General features: G+C 52.9%; 6 protein-coding genes across 6 annotated transcripts; 4 read left to right on the forward strand and 2 right to left on the reverse strand.

Annotated features, from left to right (window-relative positions):
- Positions 1-146: 146 nt before the first annotated feature.
- Positions 147-5,110, forward strand: AYO21_02126 (hypothetical protein; the record flags this gene model as incomplete). Its single annotated transcript, XM_022652106.1, has 2 exons — positions 147-149; positions 203-5,110. The coding sequence occupies 2 exons, from the start codon at positions 147-149 to the stop codon at positions 5,108-5,110; spliced, it is 4,911 nt and encodes a 1,636-aa protein (XP_022515492.1).
- A 439-nt stretch (positions 5,111-5,549) lies between these two features.
- AYO21_02127 (hypothetical protein) lies at positions 5,550-7,097 on the forward strand (the record flags this gene model as incomplete). The annotated part of the gene is made up of 1 exon (XM_022652107.1): positions 5,550-7,097. One exon carries the CDS (start codon positions 5,550-5,552, stop codon positions 7,095-7,097), a length of 1,548 nt encoding a protein of 515 aa, XP_022515493.1.
- Positions 7,098-7,941: 844 nt separating this feature from the next.
- AYO21_02128 (hypothetical protein) lies at positions 7,942-9,459 on the forward strand (the record flags this gene model as incomplete). The annotated part of the gene is made up of 1 exon (XM_022652108.1): positions 7,942-9,459. One exon carries the CDS (start codon positions 7,942-7,944, stop codon positions 9,457-9,459), a length of 1,518 nt encoding a protein of 505 aa, XP_022515494.1.
- A 1,721-nt stretch (positions 9,460-11,180) lies between these two features.
- Positions 11,181-11,657, forward strand: AYO21_02129 (hypothetical protein; the record flags this gene model as incomplete). Its single annotated transcript, XM_022652109.1, has 1 exon — positions 11,181-11,657. One exon carries the CDS (start codon positions 11,181-11,183, stop codon positions 11,655-11,657), a length of 477 nt encoding a protein of 158 aa, XP_022515495.1.
- A 973-nt stretch (positions 11,658-12,630) lies between these two features.
- Positions 12,631-13,857, reverse strand: AYO21_02130 (hypothetical protein; the record flags this gene model as incomplete). The annotated part of the gene is made up of 1 exon (XM_022652110.1): positions 12,631-13,857. The coding sequence occupies one exon, from the start codon at positions 13,855-13,857 to the stop codon at positions 12,631-12,633; it is 1,227 nt and encodes a 408-aa protein (XP_022515496.1).
- A 1,265-nt stretch (positions 13,858-15,122) lies between these two features.
- Positions 15,123-17,084, reverse strand: AYO21_02131 (hypothetical protein; the record flags this gene model as incomplete). Its single annotated transcript, XM_022652111.1, has 1 exon — positions 15,123-17,084. The coding sequence occupies one exon, from the start codon at positions 17,082-17,084 to the stop codon at positions 15,123-15,125; it is 1,962 nt and encodes a 653-aa protein (XP_022515497.1).
- Positions 17,085-17,209: the final 125 nt, after the last annotated feature.

Genomic DNA, 17,209 nt, shown 5'->3' on the forward strand with positions numbered 1-17,209 from the left:
GTCTCTCATACACTGCCACTCTTATCGAACGCTGTCCTCACAATTTTAAGAATGACTGCGATCGACTTACGACTGTTGAGACTTGAAGTAGACCAAGAAGTCTCCTCACTCCGCAAAGAACAGCAACAGTTGGCTGGTGATCCCCAATGGTATTTGATCCTCCCTTAGCACTGAAAGCCGTGGCTAAGAGCTTGAATTTTAGCTGGGAAAACTACGTGTCGGTTTCTCCCACCGACGCAAGCAATCAACCCAACATTCGGGACAGCCTTTAACTGGCGCTGGAGACAATCTGGCTGTTGATTCTCCCTCAAACAACGCCCAAGGAGAGGATTCTGGATCTATTGCGAATATTCCTGCCAAATGTCCTCCGGCTAGAGCTTCGCCTGGGACAAATGATGCACAGGGACCCTCCAGGACCGGAAATGGCGCCAATGTCCTTGGTCTCGATATTATCCATGAGCCACAGTCGAGACCCACCGCCGATATTATCTTTGTACATGGACTCGGTGGCCACAGTCACAAAACCTGGTCCAAGGACCGCAATATCGACTTTTTCTGGCCGGGTTTATGGCTCCCAAACGACCCTCAACTCCGCAAAGCGAGGCTGTTCACTTATGGTTATGATTCTCAATTGCTCGGGCCCAAAAGTGTGTCGAATATCATGGGTTTCGCAAGGTCACTATTATTCGACATGCGATATGGCAGGGGTAACCGAGTGAACAGTCTGAGAATCGGCGAGGCACCCATCGTGTTTGTTGCTCATTCCATGGGTGGCTTGGTCGTCAAGAAAGCATACCTGATGGCCCAGAATGATCAAAACTGTGCAAAGATTTCCCGATCAATCTTGGGCATCATGTTTCTGTCGACGCCTCATCGGGGTTCCAATCTGAGCCTGGTACTTAACCTGACATTGAGGGCCACCTTCCAACCTGAAAAATCTTTTGTCAAAGAACTGGAACGAAACTCATCAACTATCGAGGACATCAACGACCAATTTCGTCACGTTGCCCCAAATCTCTCTATTGTTTCTTTTTACGAGGAGCATGCCACACCCATACTTGGGAAGCGTCTCATGATCGTACAGAGGGACTCGGCCATCTTGGGCTACATCAACGAGGATTCAAGGGGACTACCCGCTGATCACCACACAATTTGCAAATTCGATAGCGAAGAAGATTCAAAATATAGAATAGTGAGGGACACTTTGAAAGATCTCGTGGAGAAGTTGGAGAATGGCGCCCTGCAAACACCTAATGTCGGGTCTCTGATCACCAGAAAAAACATTGAAAAGATTCTTGGTCTCTCCCGCACCCCTGCTGAGGATTTCAACTCTCTCCGAAAGCGCTGGGTGCCAGGAAGTTGCGAATGGTTCTTACAGGATTCTAGAACTCAGTTCTGGCTCACAAACCCCTCCGACTCTCATCTGATATGGTACAATGCACCACCGGCGTATGGGAAGTCGGTCCTCTCGAGCTATGTCATTCACTATCTTCAAGCAGAAGGCCACCACTGTCAGTACTATTTCTTCAACTTTGGAGACCAAACGAGACGATCGATAAGCGGGATGTTGAGGTCACTGGCGCATCAAATCTCTTTGATTATGCCCGAATACAAGGAGGAGATATTCACGACGTGTGCCGAAGATATTGGCTACGACGAGAAGGACTACCGCTTCCTATGGCACAAATTGTTTGAGACTCTCCTGTTCTGCAAAACTTTTCCCCGCCCACTTTTCTGGGTCATTGATGGCCTGGACGAGTCAGAGTCGTCCCAGACGATCGTTGAATTGTTGGCCGAAGCCCTTTCAAAGGCACAAATTCAAATAAAGGTCTTGGTCACAAGCCGGCGGACAGAAGCACTCGCATGGGAGATCAAAAAAGTCGAGCGCCTTCTCAGAGTCAACGTCATTGATGGGAATGAGCATACCCACAACGACGGCGACATCAAGCTTTTGGTTGACAGAGAACTTGAACACCTTCCTGGAAACACAGCTGTTCGAGAGCGACTTCGGCAGGAGATTTTGAAACGGGCAAGCGGCAACTTTCTTTGGGTGAGTATCGTTCTCGACAATCTGTACAAATGGCAAACCGAAAGCGAGATTCGAGCCATGTTGGAACAAATACCCGAGAACATGACGAAAATGTACTCACAAATGCTGCTTTCGATTACCGAGAATGACAATAAACGAAGAGTCAAATTGGCAAAAGAGTTGCTCCAGTGGGTGGTTTGTGCTCCACAACCTTTAACCCTGGATCAATTAAGGGACGGCATAAGCAAAGAATATCCCGACATCTTAGACCTCAAGAAGACAGTTCGTGATGTCTGTGGCCACTTCATTTTCATCAGCAACACAAACCATGTCATGATGATACACCAAACTGCTCGCGACTTCCTGACAAATGATTTCAATGGGATCAGCGAACTGGATCGTCAAAGCGCCAGCAGTGCTGTCTTGATAAAAAGTCTCTCCAGCATCAGTAACCCTTCTACTCGCGCTTTGGCCATCGGTGCGAAGGGGAGCCTGTCAATCCGAATGGAGCTTGAAGCTCAGCATCCGTTCTCACTTTATGCTGCCAACTCGTGGTTCCACTACCTTGAATATGCCGATTCTGTTTCCGAGGAGGCACTTAGAGCACTGGACACATTTTTCGGCGGTCCCAATGTGCTCGATTGGATCTACATTCTCACTGTCAAAGACGAAGTCGGCGCGTTGGCTAGAGCCGGAAGCGCTCTGTTGAAGTTTGTTACCAGCAACCACGGGCGCAAGATTTCAATGGACCATCGACTGCCAACCTTTGAGCTCCTCGGGAACTGGGGGACAGACCTGATGAGGATAGCAGCAAAATTTACACGGTATCTCACGACGCAGCCGTATGCCATCTATGAGATAATTCCAGCTTTGTCTCCCCCAATTTCAATGATCAACCGCCAATTCCGACAGTGCAAGGGCCCAAAGATCACGATAACCGGTCAAAATGAGTCGTGGACAGACGTGTTTGGGCGATTCTCACTTTCTCAGGACGAGATAGCCTTGAAGATCGTGTCAACCAGTGCTCACCTCGCTGTGCTTACAAGAGGCGGTATTACGCGTGTATGGAGCTCCACCGATTTTAAAGGGATATGCACACTCCGCCATGGTGAAGCTGTGGTAGATATGTGTATGAACCACCGGGGTGACATGCTTGTAACCTACGGCCTGAACACAACGATCGTCTGGGACGTCCCTGCGGGCACCGTGCGTCTTCGAGTGCCAAACATAGGAAATAGCAGAGCAATGTCGCTTACATTTGCAATGAATGACCAGCGCGTCCTGGCCGCAACAGATGACAGTGTGGTCAGGTTCTTGGAGATTGCGGAGGATGGTGCGGCGTGGAAAGTCCTTGATGGGTCTCTACTCAAAGAGAATCCTCGACCCGACTTGGTCATCATGAATAGTCCGAGTTGCGTGGTTTTCAATGCAAGTGGTACACAGATCGGAGTCTGCTATAGGTCATTCCCTCTGACGGTCTGGGACTTGAACAGAGCTACGATCATTCGTCGGTGTTTGAGGCCGGTCGTTCACTCAAATCCTGCGTCAGTCTCCTCACCAACTTGGTTTCCCGTGGAATTCTTCAACTGGAATCCTGTCACTGGTCACATCATTGGCTGGTACAAGGGCAACAACCTTTTCAAGTGGCACCCCGTCACAGATGAGACTCACGAAGTCCCAGCTTGTGTCGACGGATTGGTTTGCAGTCCGAATGGGAAGTTATTTGTGACGAGTAACAGTGACGGGATTGTCCAGCTTTGGGACTTTGCGTCTTTCACCGTGACATACCAACTTTCCTCGGGAGACTTGATCAGTGGTTTATCCTTCAGCCCGGATTCCGAGCGGTTTTATGATATCCGGGGATCGACTATCACTGCATGGGAGCCCGGTGGGTTGGCTCAGCTTTCAGGGCCGGGCGAGGCTTTCGGCGGCCCTCTCTGTGAGAAGCAAGGGACAGCGATGTGCAGCGTACGCCAAGTGAAAGTGACACAATCCCCAAGTCTTATCGCCATCTCTTCAGCTCCAGATGGCCTACGGTATGTGACGGCCAATGATCATGGCGAGGTTCATCTGGCGGACGTGCGAGACACATTCAAGATTGAACTGACAAGATTCCCCAACCTTGTATGCGTTTCTCATCTGGTCTGGAGTCCAAGAGGCGGCATGATTGTTGTTGCCGACCTCACAGCCGATGTCCGCATATTGCAGATCGACAACAGTACCTCCAGTCAACTCAAGCATACACGTGTTCAACTCTTCCAACGGCCAAAGCTGAGCCTCGGAGGTGGCGCAGTACACCAAATGCTAGTGGACTTTTCGTCGAAAATGCTGCTTGTTCTTACCGACAAGCTTGCTCAACTGTGGAGTATCCATGACTGCTGCGTAAAGATTTCTGCTCCCATGATCGGGGCTGCTCAACATAGTTGGTTCAATCAGCCTACCAACCATGACCTGTTCTTGGGAGTTGGGCCTGAATATATCAGGGTATTTCAATGGTCCAGCTTACAGCAGATGTACCAGATCAAATTCAGTAGTACCCTTTTATCTCTGGCCAGGCAGCCGACACTTACTCCTCCGATGGACGAAACAACCCATAATCTTGCTCCGGATGAATCATCAGACTCAAGAGAGGAACCAGCTATGAAGATCAGCAAGGCCATCTTCACACAGGACGGCAAGCATATTCTCATATATCTCAGAGAAAGCATCCCTGGAAGTAAGCCTCAGAAAAAACTACTTGTTCTACCGGTCAAGGCAATGGATGCAGCTATCAATCTGGGCAAGGAAGCGATCCTCGAGTGCATGGAGGTCCGGAGCGATCTTGTGGAGATCCTTGAAATCCCTTTGGGAATCTTAGCAGGAGAGCAGCTAATCTTCTTCGATTGTGACTTTTGGCTGTGCTCGGTCGACCTCACTCGACAAGCGGACATGGATGTTAGGCGTCACTACTTCATCCCAAGAGACTGGACGAGCATTGAAGGTCTAGAACAGAGCTTGATCCTGCCAGAAGGGACCTTGCTCTGTATCCAGGAAGGCAATGTCGTGACGATCAGGAGCAATCTGATTGGTATCGGGTTTTAAAGCCGTGGCCAGTGAGGCTCACAGTGGTCGTCCAGCATGAATGTAAGAAGCGACACATCTGTTGTTGCTCTGAGGTCTGACTCCTTGACAGAGGAACCGGGATCTCATATTTATCGAGGTGCATTATGTATAGAGACACTCCTCTTGTACCCCTTGGAATATTTCAGCACCCACCAGGTTTTGTTGATGGAGGAAGATCATTGCATACCAACCCCCACACCAATCCCTCTCTCCCTTATATCAACATATCTGCTACAGTCAGGGAGCCTCATTCTTTTTCCTCGAGCAGCGTGACTGCAACGTTGAAAAGACTCACAATGCCTGTGGGATAACACTTGCGGTTGCCTTCTACTTATCAGAGAGCAACCCGGTCTCTTCGAACTGGCTGACATGTCGCGACAATCATTGTTATCATCACCTTTACTAGACCAGGGAAACCATGGAAAAAAAGAATGTCGAAGATGGCTCAAAGCCCGTCGTCGAGACAGCACCTGTCACGTATACGGTCTTTGGGCCTAACCAGAAACGATTGCTCATTGCACTCCTTGGATTTGCTACCATCACCTCCCCACTGACAGCTACGATATATTTTCCTCTTCTGCCTCTTCTAAGAGAGCACTTTCACACCACTACACAGGCCATCAATCTCACCCTGACAATCTATGTCATCTTCCAGGCAATCTCTCCGGCGGTGATCGGACCACTGTCGGACAACATGGGCCGGAGACCGGCATACCTATTCACCCTGTCACTGTACACGGCGGCGAACCTGGGCTTAGCTCTTAACAGGAACCACTACGGGGTCTTGCTGGGATTGAGAGCAATCCAGAGCCTGGGAGCAAGTACCGCTTACGCCATCAGCTTTGGTGTTGTTGCGGATGTCTGTGTGCCGAGTGAAAGGGGCAGGATGCTGGGACCAGTGAGCATGGCGTTGAACCTTGGGGCTTGTATTGGCCCAGTGGTCGGTGGATGGGTCTCATACTCCAGCGGCAGCTTCGAATGGATCTTTTGGGCCCTTGTCATTGTGGGCGGGCTGCTTTTATTCTTTGTCGGAACCTTCTTACCAGAGACAGCTCGATCGCTTGTGGGCAATGGGGCACAGCGAGCAAGCCTACCACTATGGGAATGGACGTGGTTGCGTATGATTCAGCGACTTACTCCAATCGACCTGCTAAGGAGGAGCGCGAAAAGAGGGCGTGAGTCTTCGCGAGGAAGGCCAGACGAGGATCCGGGATCGCCATCGTATCCAAAGTCGGTCTCGCGGCTACGGATGAGCAACCCACTCACCTGCCTGCGGATCATTTTCCACCTCGATACTTTCTTCGTGCTCTGGATGCATGGATCGTTCTACACGGTGGACTACTCGCTTGTTGCCGCCATCCCGGACATCTACAAACAGATCTATCGCTTCAATGAGCTCCAGATCGGGCTGACATACCTGCCGCGCGCCGTCGGAATCATCGTGGGCGGTTATTTCATTGGCAGGGTCATGGATTTCAACTACAAAGCCACAGCTAGGCAGATCAATTGGAGTATCGACAGTGTATCAGGTGACGAACTGAGGGAGTTTCCGATCGAACGAGCTCGCGCCCGCGGGAGCGGCTGGCTCCTGCTCGTTTCCACCGCTGGCCTCGTCGGATACGGCTGGGCTGTACATTACCACGTCCACGTATCCGTGTTGCTGATCTTGCAGTTCATGCAGGGGTTCTGGGGGACGTGTTTCTACACCGTCTACAACACGTTGCTGGTCGATGTATTTCCGCAAGGTCCGAGCGCCGCCGCCGCCGCGGCGAGTATCACGAGATGTGCCATGGCGGCTGCAGGCGTCGCAGTGTTGCAACCTCTATTCGACGCCGCAGAGAGAGGCTGGTACTTTACCGTCCTGGGGTTATGGGAGTGGCACTATTGGCGGGGTGGCGTTGTGGTGTATCAAGAAGAAAGGGATGGGTTGGAGAAAGCGGCGTTTGGACCGAGCCAGTGCGGCTGAGATGTCTCCTGTTGTTGTGGAGGAAAGATCAAACTAGACCTGGATGATGATGTAAGTCATCCCGATCAGTATAGTAGCAGGGTTCATGAGAGGGATGTCCATCTACGGGCCCAAGCAGACCCAATTCAATTCAATTCTTGCGAGGTATTCGGTCGTAACCACCACCTCGGAGTATAGAATGCCAAATCGGACTTGTCGACCAAAATCGGCTTCGGCACGTTATTCCTCCGCTCCGTAGACCCGCACTTTCAGCCTCCACACTTCAGTCCTTTGACATTGTTCTCAACGGCATCAAGGCCACCACCAGCTCCTGTCTCGGACGCAGTATTGGCACGAGACGCTTCTTTGCCCCTTTCAGTTAAACTATACATCGTACTCACACGCCAGGCCCCCTACTGACTGTATCGTCCCTCTCACCACCGGTACCGGGCCGTTTTCAGGAGGACAGCTCCATTCATGCATGTCCGTAGTGCATGGTGCCGTGGTGCGTGGTGTCGTGGAGCGTGGTGAATCTGATGTTGCACCACCATGTTCGTTCCCTTTGTCGCATAGGTACAGGTCCAAGCTCGGGCTTAGGACCAGGACTAGGACCAAGGCCAGGGCTGGGGTGAGTGAATGAGTAAGTGAGCAAGGGAGTGTCGAATGAAGAATCGGGATGGGGAATACCGTGTCGGGAAGTATATATTCTTAGGGTTTGTCTCTGCGGATCTTCCTTGGATGAGTGCAGTGGTGGTCTAAGACTACGCCTACGTCCACTCCAGGTTCCTTGTGAAATTCATTGACAACTCGATAACTCGGTTCAAAAGTCATATTATACAGCCACAGGAGAGATACCCGAGGCACCATGTCTCCTCATTCAAAGGCGACGGCAAAGCAGGACGAGACATCACACGACCCTACCGCCGTGAGCGACCCGTCCAGCATCACGGGCAGACTGTGCACTTGGATCCACGACACCACCATCGACTCGATCCCCGACGACGTGGTGCGGCGCGCAAAGTACCTGATCCTCGATGGCATCGCCTGCGGCCTGGTCGCCGCGCACCTCCCGTGGTCCGAGATCGCGGCGCGCGCCATCTTCAACATGGAGCCCGAGGGCCAATGCACCGTCATCGGCTGGGGTGGCGTCAACAAAAAACTGTCCCCGCTCGCAGCGAGTATCTTGAACAGCACCTTCATCCAGGGCTTCGAGCTCGACGACTACCACTCCACGGCGCCGTTGCACTCGTGCTCCATTCTCATCCCTGCGCTGTTCGCCGCCGTCGAGGCCGACACTTCGCGCACCTTCTCGGGCCAGGACTACCTCAAGGCGTTTATCGTCGGCTGCGAAGTCGGGCCTCGAGTCGGACTGGCCCTGCATGGCGCCGACCTCCTCTCTCGTGGCTGGCACTCGGGCGCCGTGCAAGGACCCTCGGCGTCTGCCGCGGCAGTGTCCTCCCTCCTGGGCTTGCCGCCTGGGTACGTGGAGTCCGCGCTGGGGATAGCCTGCACACAAGCGGGAGGCTTGATGTCGGCGCAATTCGGCTCCATGGCGAAACGCATGCAACACGGGTTCGCGTCGCGCAACGGGCTCTTTGCCGCCCTGCTCGCCAAGGAAGGGTACACGGGGATCCAGGAGGTCTACGAGACGCCGTACGGCGGGTTTTTATCCATGTTCTCCGAAGGAGTGACCAAGTTCACGCCCAAGTCCCTCCCTGACGAGCTGGTCAGCGGGCTCGGCGAGAGGTGGGAACTGCAGGGGATCCGGATCAAGCTGCACGCGGCCATGGCGGCGCTGCACGGGACGATCGACTGCATCGAGAAGCTGCAGCGGGAGCACGAGTCGCTCTTCGCGGCCGACAACCTGGACAAGATCGAGGCCATCACGACGCAGCACTCGAAGCCGGCCTTTGAGCACGGCGGCTGGACCGCCCCGCCGGACAAGCCACTGACGCCGACGGCCGCGCAGATGTCGATCCAGTACGCGGCCGCGGCGCAGCTGGTCGACCGCACGGTGCTGATGGCGCAGTTCGGCGCCGACCGGCTCAACCGCCCTCAGCTGCGCGCGCTCATGGCCAAAATCACCCCGACGCACAACCCAGAGTTTGACAGCGACCGGCGCAAGGGGTGGCGGACCGTGGTGACGGTGCGGTTTTCAAGCCAAGAAACGGTCGAGACCACGGTCGAGGGTCCCAAGGGCATCATGCCCCCGGCGACCGACGAGGATATTGTCTCCAAATGGCGCATGCTGGTGCGGGACTTGCTCGACGAGGAGCGAAGGGAGCGGATCGAAAAGTGTGTTTTGGGGTTGGACACGCTGGGCGACGTGAGAGAGTTGATTACCTTGTTGGAGGGCGCGGTTGGGTGTCCTATCGTTGTATGAAGCTGTTTTCTCTTTTTTTTTTCCTCTCTTGCTCTCCCACACACATTCACACACCGCCTTTGTCCGAGGAGCCACTCACTGGATGTTCCACGGTCGTTGACAAAGCGGTGTGTATAGGATGGAGAAAGGGAAAATTGGAATTTCTTTCGTTTGCGAGACACATCAGTCAGTCAGACGAGGGCAGACCCGACATGTCTTTGGCACAACATACCTGAGGGCATTCCCAGTCGCCAGTGTCGGCACCGCCTCGTCACTCTGAGCCACTCGGCGGTGATACTGGCTGGGTATCGTCAAAGTCCACTCCACACTTCCTGTGATCCTTAGGGTTGGAGAGCACACAAAGTCATATTTCCCAATCATACATAGGTAGGTAGTCCCACACCATTGACACCTGGACACATACCTTTGCTCGACCGATAGCTACGCGTGCACAGGCTGACCGCTCGCCTCTCTGGACCAGCACCAACTTCGACGGTCTCGACTCTGACAACATATTCCAACCCTCGCCTCGGCTTCCAAATGGACATCTTACTTCAGCTGGCGAGCGTCGTCCCCAGAGAACCGATACCCGAGAGGCGATTCAAATGTGTCACACACGCACACTAGTACCGAGAGTTTGGAAATCGAATCGAATCGAATCGATTGTGGTACCTACACCACACCACATCAACTACCTAAGTAGCAATCGACGGGCGGGCGGACGGAAGGGCCACTCTCGTGTGTGCGCGCACACACAGAGTGATTGAGATCCGAGATCTATTCGCCATGCCGTCGTTTAGGTTGACGGACCTTTTGGTCGTTGGACAGGACCAGATCGATCAAATTGGGTTGGATTGACGGTCCCATTACCGATACCTCACGTATCTGGGTACAAGGTATTGGGGAAAGAGAGCTGAGGTACCACCTCAGAGAACGAGGATTTGTTTGACAAGCAAACAAGGGCAGGTCGTGCCGTACGCCGTACGCCGTTCGTCGTTTTGTCGTTCGTCATTCGTCTTCGGCACGAAGGTGACACAGCAGCGGCTCGCGGATTTTTCGAGAAGCAGACAGAGAGAGGGGGAAGATACTGAAACCGACCGACCACAACTCGTCCTGACAGGGCCAGGGGGGGAAGGGGAGGAGGGATCGCAGGCAAGGAAATGGTCCCGTCCCGACGTTTGAGAGTGACAGTGACACGGTGCCTCCCACCTCCCCTCGCCATGGTCGAGCCGTTGTGTATCCTCAAACCGCATCTTCGCCTCTCCCACACAAAAGGCAGTGTCCCGAGTGGACTCTTGACTTCGTGATGTTTGACATTTTCACCGCCCTCACTCTCGCTCCCGCTATCGCTGGGTACGGATTCTCGAGTCGTCAAATCAATCAGTCAGTCATTACCCGCTGGTATAACAGGTGGACGGCGCACATCTCGTATGTTTGAGGGGGAAAGAAGTGCTGCTGGATAGATTGATATATCGAACTCGCACTCTTTCACCTCGCCTCCACCGTCGAACTTCACACTCGCCATAATACAATCGTCATCGCCACTGCGGGTTCATGTCCTAGGATCCTTCTTTGCTGTCACGGTTCTTGTCTTGTGGTGTGTGTACACTTTTTGTCACGAACACGACACACTTGCATTTGCCTCGACCATCAGGATCGTTGTCACCTCGAAGCAGCAGCGAACAATCGACACTTGCCAAACAAGCCAACATCGCAAAACGAATACCAGTGATAAAAAAAGAATGGACGACCAGTATAAAAGCCGATCCGCGTCTGGCGCTGGATTCCATCTCTCCCCTTTCTCCTCATACTCACACCCGTACAACAACGCGTGTACCAAGCCCGTCAGGAAACCCACGGGAAAGAGACAACCCGGCGAGAGTAAATATACTTCGACCACGCAGATCCTCGAGAAGAACAGGACGTCGAGCAGACAACATCCAACCACCCCAAATCCGCGCAAGCATTCCAAAATGCCAAAGTGTGCGTACTGCGGGAACCAGTCCGACCACTACTCGTGCAATTGCGGGTCGGAATACGCCAGCACGTCGTCGGTTGATCAGAATCCCACGTCGTTGAACGACCCCAAGCCAGAGATGGGCGTCTCGGCCTCGGTCGCGGGGATGAGGTCTGGTTCTTCGTCGCATACATCGACTCAATCCAAGCACTATGTCGGTAGTAAGGGCAGTGGGTCCTCGAGCAGTCGGGATCGGAGATGAGTCTTCCCCCGTTGCGGCCTCATATCCTTCTGTCGGAGTTTGTCAGCTGTGGTGGTTGTGGCCGAGTCAGATACACACGGCAATTGGCAATTGAGAGGCTTTCACAGGGACCTTTGTCACCACGACATATAGTGGACTGGCGGAATGCACACACACACTGGGGTAGAACCTGGCCAGAGCTATCAGAGTTAGGAAACGAGCACGCGCGAGAAATACTGCCTGGGTTGTGGAAGTGTATCCATATCCAAGTGGAAGGTATGGGATAGTGAATGGACACGATATTCGGCGTTGATGGCGCTGCCGCTGGCGTTGGCTGTTCTGTGCTCGAGACCACGAGTGGTGTCAGCGGATGGATAGACAGACAGACAGACAGACAAAACTTGATAGGTACCCTCAAGTCCTCTTCTTCAATAATCTCCCCATAGTCTTTTCTCTCCGTACTTCATCCAACCCTTTCGCCAGTGTCCCTCCCCTCCTTCGTGAAGGGATTTCACACGTTTATTTTATTTCAGTTCTTTCGGTTTCCTCGGCGGTCAATGATGATTGAGTTACCAGGTAGGTTTTGAAAGCATGCGTCGGAGGAAGAAGAGAGCGAGGGATGCTGATGATATTCCTTGCCTGCGCGAGTAGAGTATGCTAGGTTGGGTATAGATGACAGATGACGCGCATCCTGTGGTGTGGGTGAGTTGCGTTGATTCGTCAAGGTCAACATGGTCAATACAAGAAGAGAGGGGGTTTCCTGGACAGAACATCATGGTGAAGTCGGGGCGAGGAATGTGGGAGGCTGGTTGGAGGAGAAACCGACAACAACGCAGATCTGAGGGACTGGAACTGGGATAGAGCGGCATTCATTGATCCTGCTTGCCACCTCTTCCTCCATCTCTAAAATCAAATAGTGGTCATCCCAACCATCCATTGCAGACTACAGCATGCTTTTCCAATCTACCTGTTCCCTCCTCGAGTCCACCGAAGCTTATCGTTGCACCCAGGAACCTCCCTCCTTTAGGAATATCACGTTCGGCGCACTCTTCACCTTGAGGATGCTCATTCCAAACTTCCCGAGCTTCGGACACCCGGCGGCAATCTTCTCGACATCGGCCAGGCTCGCCACGGCCAGACCAGATTTCCAGTCCTCCCCTTCCTCCTTGGCCTTGTCGGGAACTCCGACAATCTCGATCCCCTCCAAGACCGAAGCCACTCCTTTATACTGCAGGCCTTCGGCCAATTTACTGGCCCAGCCTTCTTCGAGAAGAACGCTGACGGTTATGTCGACCAGACCAGATTCCTCGCCTCCCGCACATGCATAGGCCACCTCACCCACCTCGACGGGACGGAGCGACCACATGGCCAAATTCAGGATCTTCAAGCTCTTCAACTGGCCTCCAGAGCTTAGACTCTCGAACCTCTTCCTCGCCGCGGTAGGTGCTCGTCCGTCGCTGGCAAACGGCAGAATCCCTTCGTTGACTGCCTTTTTCTCTTTCCCGGCTTCTCCTTCAGCCGTCTCAGCGTCTTCAGCGAGCTGATCCTGCCGTTCAGGGACAAAGTCAAAGCTGGCACCCACCAGACCCTTGACAATCAGGTTTGGCAGCTCTTCTCCTTGCACTCGGGCTAGGAAGTCGCTGTCTTCGTGTCCACGGAACGTGTAGCTGACTTCGACAAGCTTCAATCCCTCACCAGCGTTGCCCTTGGCACGATCTTCAAGAATCGCACCCACGCTCTTGAAAAACCCGGGTCTTGCGAATGAATCGATGATATGCAGTTCTTGCAGATTCGGCAGACACTCGAAAAACTTTTCTGCATCCTTTCGGGACGCCTCATCGAGCCCGTCGATCAGGCAGCTGAAGAATGTAACACTCCTAACGTTTGGCAATGACCGGGCAAGTCGAGTCAGAAAGGGCGGCGTGCCGGGGAAGCCTAGTCCAAAGAGCTCAAAGGTAAGATGGGTAATAGATTTCGGCAGATCTGGCAGTGGTGCTTGAGTTACGATGGCGTCGCTATGGGTCTGCACCATGGTCTGGTACTCGTCGAGTTTGATGTCGGCGGTGAATGTGAGTTCTCTCAGACGAGAAGCATGCGGAGGGAAGTCTGGTAGCTGGAATTCCTTCAGGGGAATCTGTGCGGCCAGAGGGTATGACCCAGGATCTTGGAGCTGCGGAGGTGCCGCCTCTGTCGAGGACGCACCGTTTGTGACTCCAGCCATTGCGGATTTTGACGTGTTGAGGTGCAATATCTGGACTTGGGGTTTGTGGTGTTCTTTTCTGCTATCTGCAGTCTCGCACCCGTCCGTCGCCGTACACCCAGAGAGTGCAAGAGTCCTGATCAAACAAGCCTCCTACGTACGAAACCAAATATGGATCTCTGAATAAGCAAGCTCTCGACCGCGGCCTCCCGATGTAGCGTCAGATAGAGGAGGAACAAAAGGCAGAAAGACCGGATTTGACAGAGAGACGCAGGTTGATTGGGATATTTCTCCAGAGGATTATTTATTGTCATTCCTCGTTTTTTCTGGTTCATCCCCCCCTCGTCTCGCTTGACGATATGCCGTGCTTCGGCGGGATTCCACCAGCATCTTGCGGACGGCCGCATGATAGCTCTGCGTTTGCTGAATGCGACACTGTTCGCTCGCCCACCATGCTTACTTTACCCCTCAAACCAAAAAAACCAGGGGAGGAGAACGAAAAGCTGTCCCGCAAATTGTGGTCCCTGGCGTGGCTGGGCGGCGCGGGGAAGGCCCTTGCAGGGATGATGAATGAGAGAGAGGACGAGGATCGGCCGGATACAATAAGCAGGCAGGTCAGGGTGGCAGGAAAACAAGATGTCTCAGTGGACCAGGCGGCCAAGGCAGGCATTTGCTCGCCAGAACCGAGAACGACTCGGAGGAATGGCAAGCAAGAGTGATTGGAAATTGGTGACGAGTCTCCATCGGATTATGTGGATGGAGAATACTTATCGTCTGACAAAAACAATTTTCCGGCATTCCAGGTGCAGTTCACACAAGGTTTGATGTACATACGTACGAGGTGTCCAAAGTACGAGGGTGTTTACCTACTGACTACATTGTAACATTTGTACAGCAAAGGCATTGGGCAGTATGAGCCAAAATCAATGTATTGATTTCATCTCATGGGCAGCTATTTACTCGTGACATTACGTATCCGCATTTGCGGTACATCAGGCAGGCCAGCGTCAGAACAAGGCGTAACTCATCAATCATGAATCGCTGGAAAGGCTCTCACAATGTGCCTTCCTTTCGCAGCCGAACGACATCTCAGTGGCGCAAGTGAATAAAGAGTATTCCAAAACCAGATCACGCCGAATGGTGGTAATGCATCCATGGTGAATGTGGTGAACCGCAATGGTCGCGCACATCATATTTCATAACCAGGCGTATCAGTCCATGCTCTCGAGTCACTCCGCTCAGTTGAGTTGAGGCTCACAGATGCCGTCGATGCTTGGGATGTAGTTTCAACCAAGACTGAGCTGCACGTAGGCCGATTTATGTGCATAGCCCGATTCTGGGGATGCGGCGTCCTTGCCGGTATGCTCCGTCCAAGTAATCAGCATCTTCCACCCTCCGTTGGACACGTCTTCGGCACCAAAGTATCCCGCATGCACACCACCAGCGTAGATATAACCCTGGGCAGGAGCATCGATCTTGGCCAGGACTTGCTCGTTAGACCACTTGGCATTCACAATGTTTTCCATGTCGAGATCCTTGTCCTCCCCATTCAGGTCGAGGTCGAAATAGCGGTAATAGAAAGTATTGTCAGCCAGAGTGTTGAGGTAAACCATGAGAAAACCCCGCATGGCAGGGACATAAATGACGTCTAGATCTTGAACCAAGACATCGAGCATAACAGCCGTCGAGTTGGACGAGGATACATCTTTGACCCAGGAGCCACCGTTCCAGTACTCGTAGGTCGACAAGTCGGTGTATCCAGTTGGCATGGTTCTCGCCACAAGGACGCCATTGTCGCCTTTTCCAAAGAGGTAAATGTGGCCATCATTGCCGCCAGACCCAGAGGGCCCCCAGGAACGCATCCCTCCCAAAGTTCCAAAGGAGACTTGGTCTTGGTTGTAGAGCTGTCGAACAACACGGTCGGCAGACGGCCCATAAGTCGGATCGACTGAGACCAAAAGAATAGAGTTGCCAACGTCATTAAAGACCGCCGCCTGTGTGTTCATATCCACAACATCATACACCAGTGCTGGGTAAAGCAAAGCATGGCTTGCGTTGAGCGGGATCAGGGAAGATTCAGGCCATACTGCATATCGATACCCATTCCCGGACAGATCAATGTTGAAGGATTCTTCTCCGGTCGTCATGGGAGCAAACCCTCGCATTCTGCCAACGTCATCCTGCCATTCGCCAACATTGTCCACGAGATCGAGTGGCCCGCCATAAAGGGCCTTCATTCCGTCATCTGTGGCGACCGAGCTTGACACAAATCCGACCATCTGGCTGCTGCCTGAGGTTTGATCGATCTGGAAACTGGCAGTGTCGCAAAAGATGAAAAGATGAGTCCCGTTGATCGTCCCCCCTTTCCCACCATCACGAGACATATGGGGTACGACCTTCATGTCTGCCAATTTTGCGTCGGTGTGCACGTGGTCGGAGGTCCAGGACCCTGTGTCATCTGCTATTGGGTATTGTGTGATGAGGTCGGTGTTGATCCCTGGGACCAGGAGGTTGCTCGCAAGCTTCTGTGGGCTTGCAGGCACATGACTCACATACTGTGTCGTAGGCTTGTTTGTGGAGCTACCGAGCAATCTGAAGTCTCCTACACGAAGCGAAGGCGTAGAGCCCCCCTGGCTGGAACGAGGCATCAGCACAGAAGGGGACGCAGTTGATGAAGAGCAACCTGGAGCTGAAGGGATGACTGTCGCACCGACCAGATGAATTGTTGCTGAGCTCGGGTTATCCAAGGATGACTTTAGATAGCAGTCATCTGCGTCGTCAACGCGGTCTGGTGCAAAGACAAACCCAGCGCAATGGGTATCGCTAAGATTTTTCTTGTTGTAGGCTTCGCACTGTGCCAAACATTCTTCGAAAGAACCAGCCAGAACAAAGGGGTAGATGTTTTGAGCAGGAAAGTCCACATCACAGATCAGTGTGTATTTGGCGCCATTGGGAGCAGCATTGACAATAGTCGAGCCATTCACAGCGTTACAAGGTAAGCTTCCAGGGAGAGGGGTAGCAACGGCGCAATGAGCGCCGGAGCAAGGAGTGGCTGAGTTTGCATAGACAGAGCTGACTCTGGCTTTGTAGGGGATAGGATATTTGGTGGTCCGAGCTGGCCCATCTCGACCTGCGAAACCCGGATGCAATTCATGGAAGCTGTGAGGATAGGCTGCGGAAGGATAAAGAAGAGAGAGGAAAAGATAGATCAGCAGCATCAAGCTGGACGAGGAGAAGAAGGAGCGCATGGCGCAATCTATATTCCTTTGATCAGTACCAACGTCTCTTGCCGACAACTCTCGTGGCCCTCACCTGCTTGCCGATGAATGACGCGTGATGACCGAGCCAGCCGGTTCCAGTCTGACGATAGAGA

Source organism: Fonsecaea monophora, assembly GCF_001642475.1.
Source record: "Fonsecaea monophora strain CBS 269.37 chromosome Unknown Scaff9, whole genome shotgun sequence".
Lineage (NCBI taxonomy): Eukaryota > Fungi > Ascomycota > Eurotiomycetes > Chaetothyriales > Herpotrichiellaceae > Fonsecaea > Fonsecaea monophora.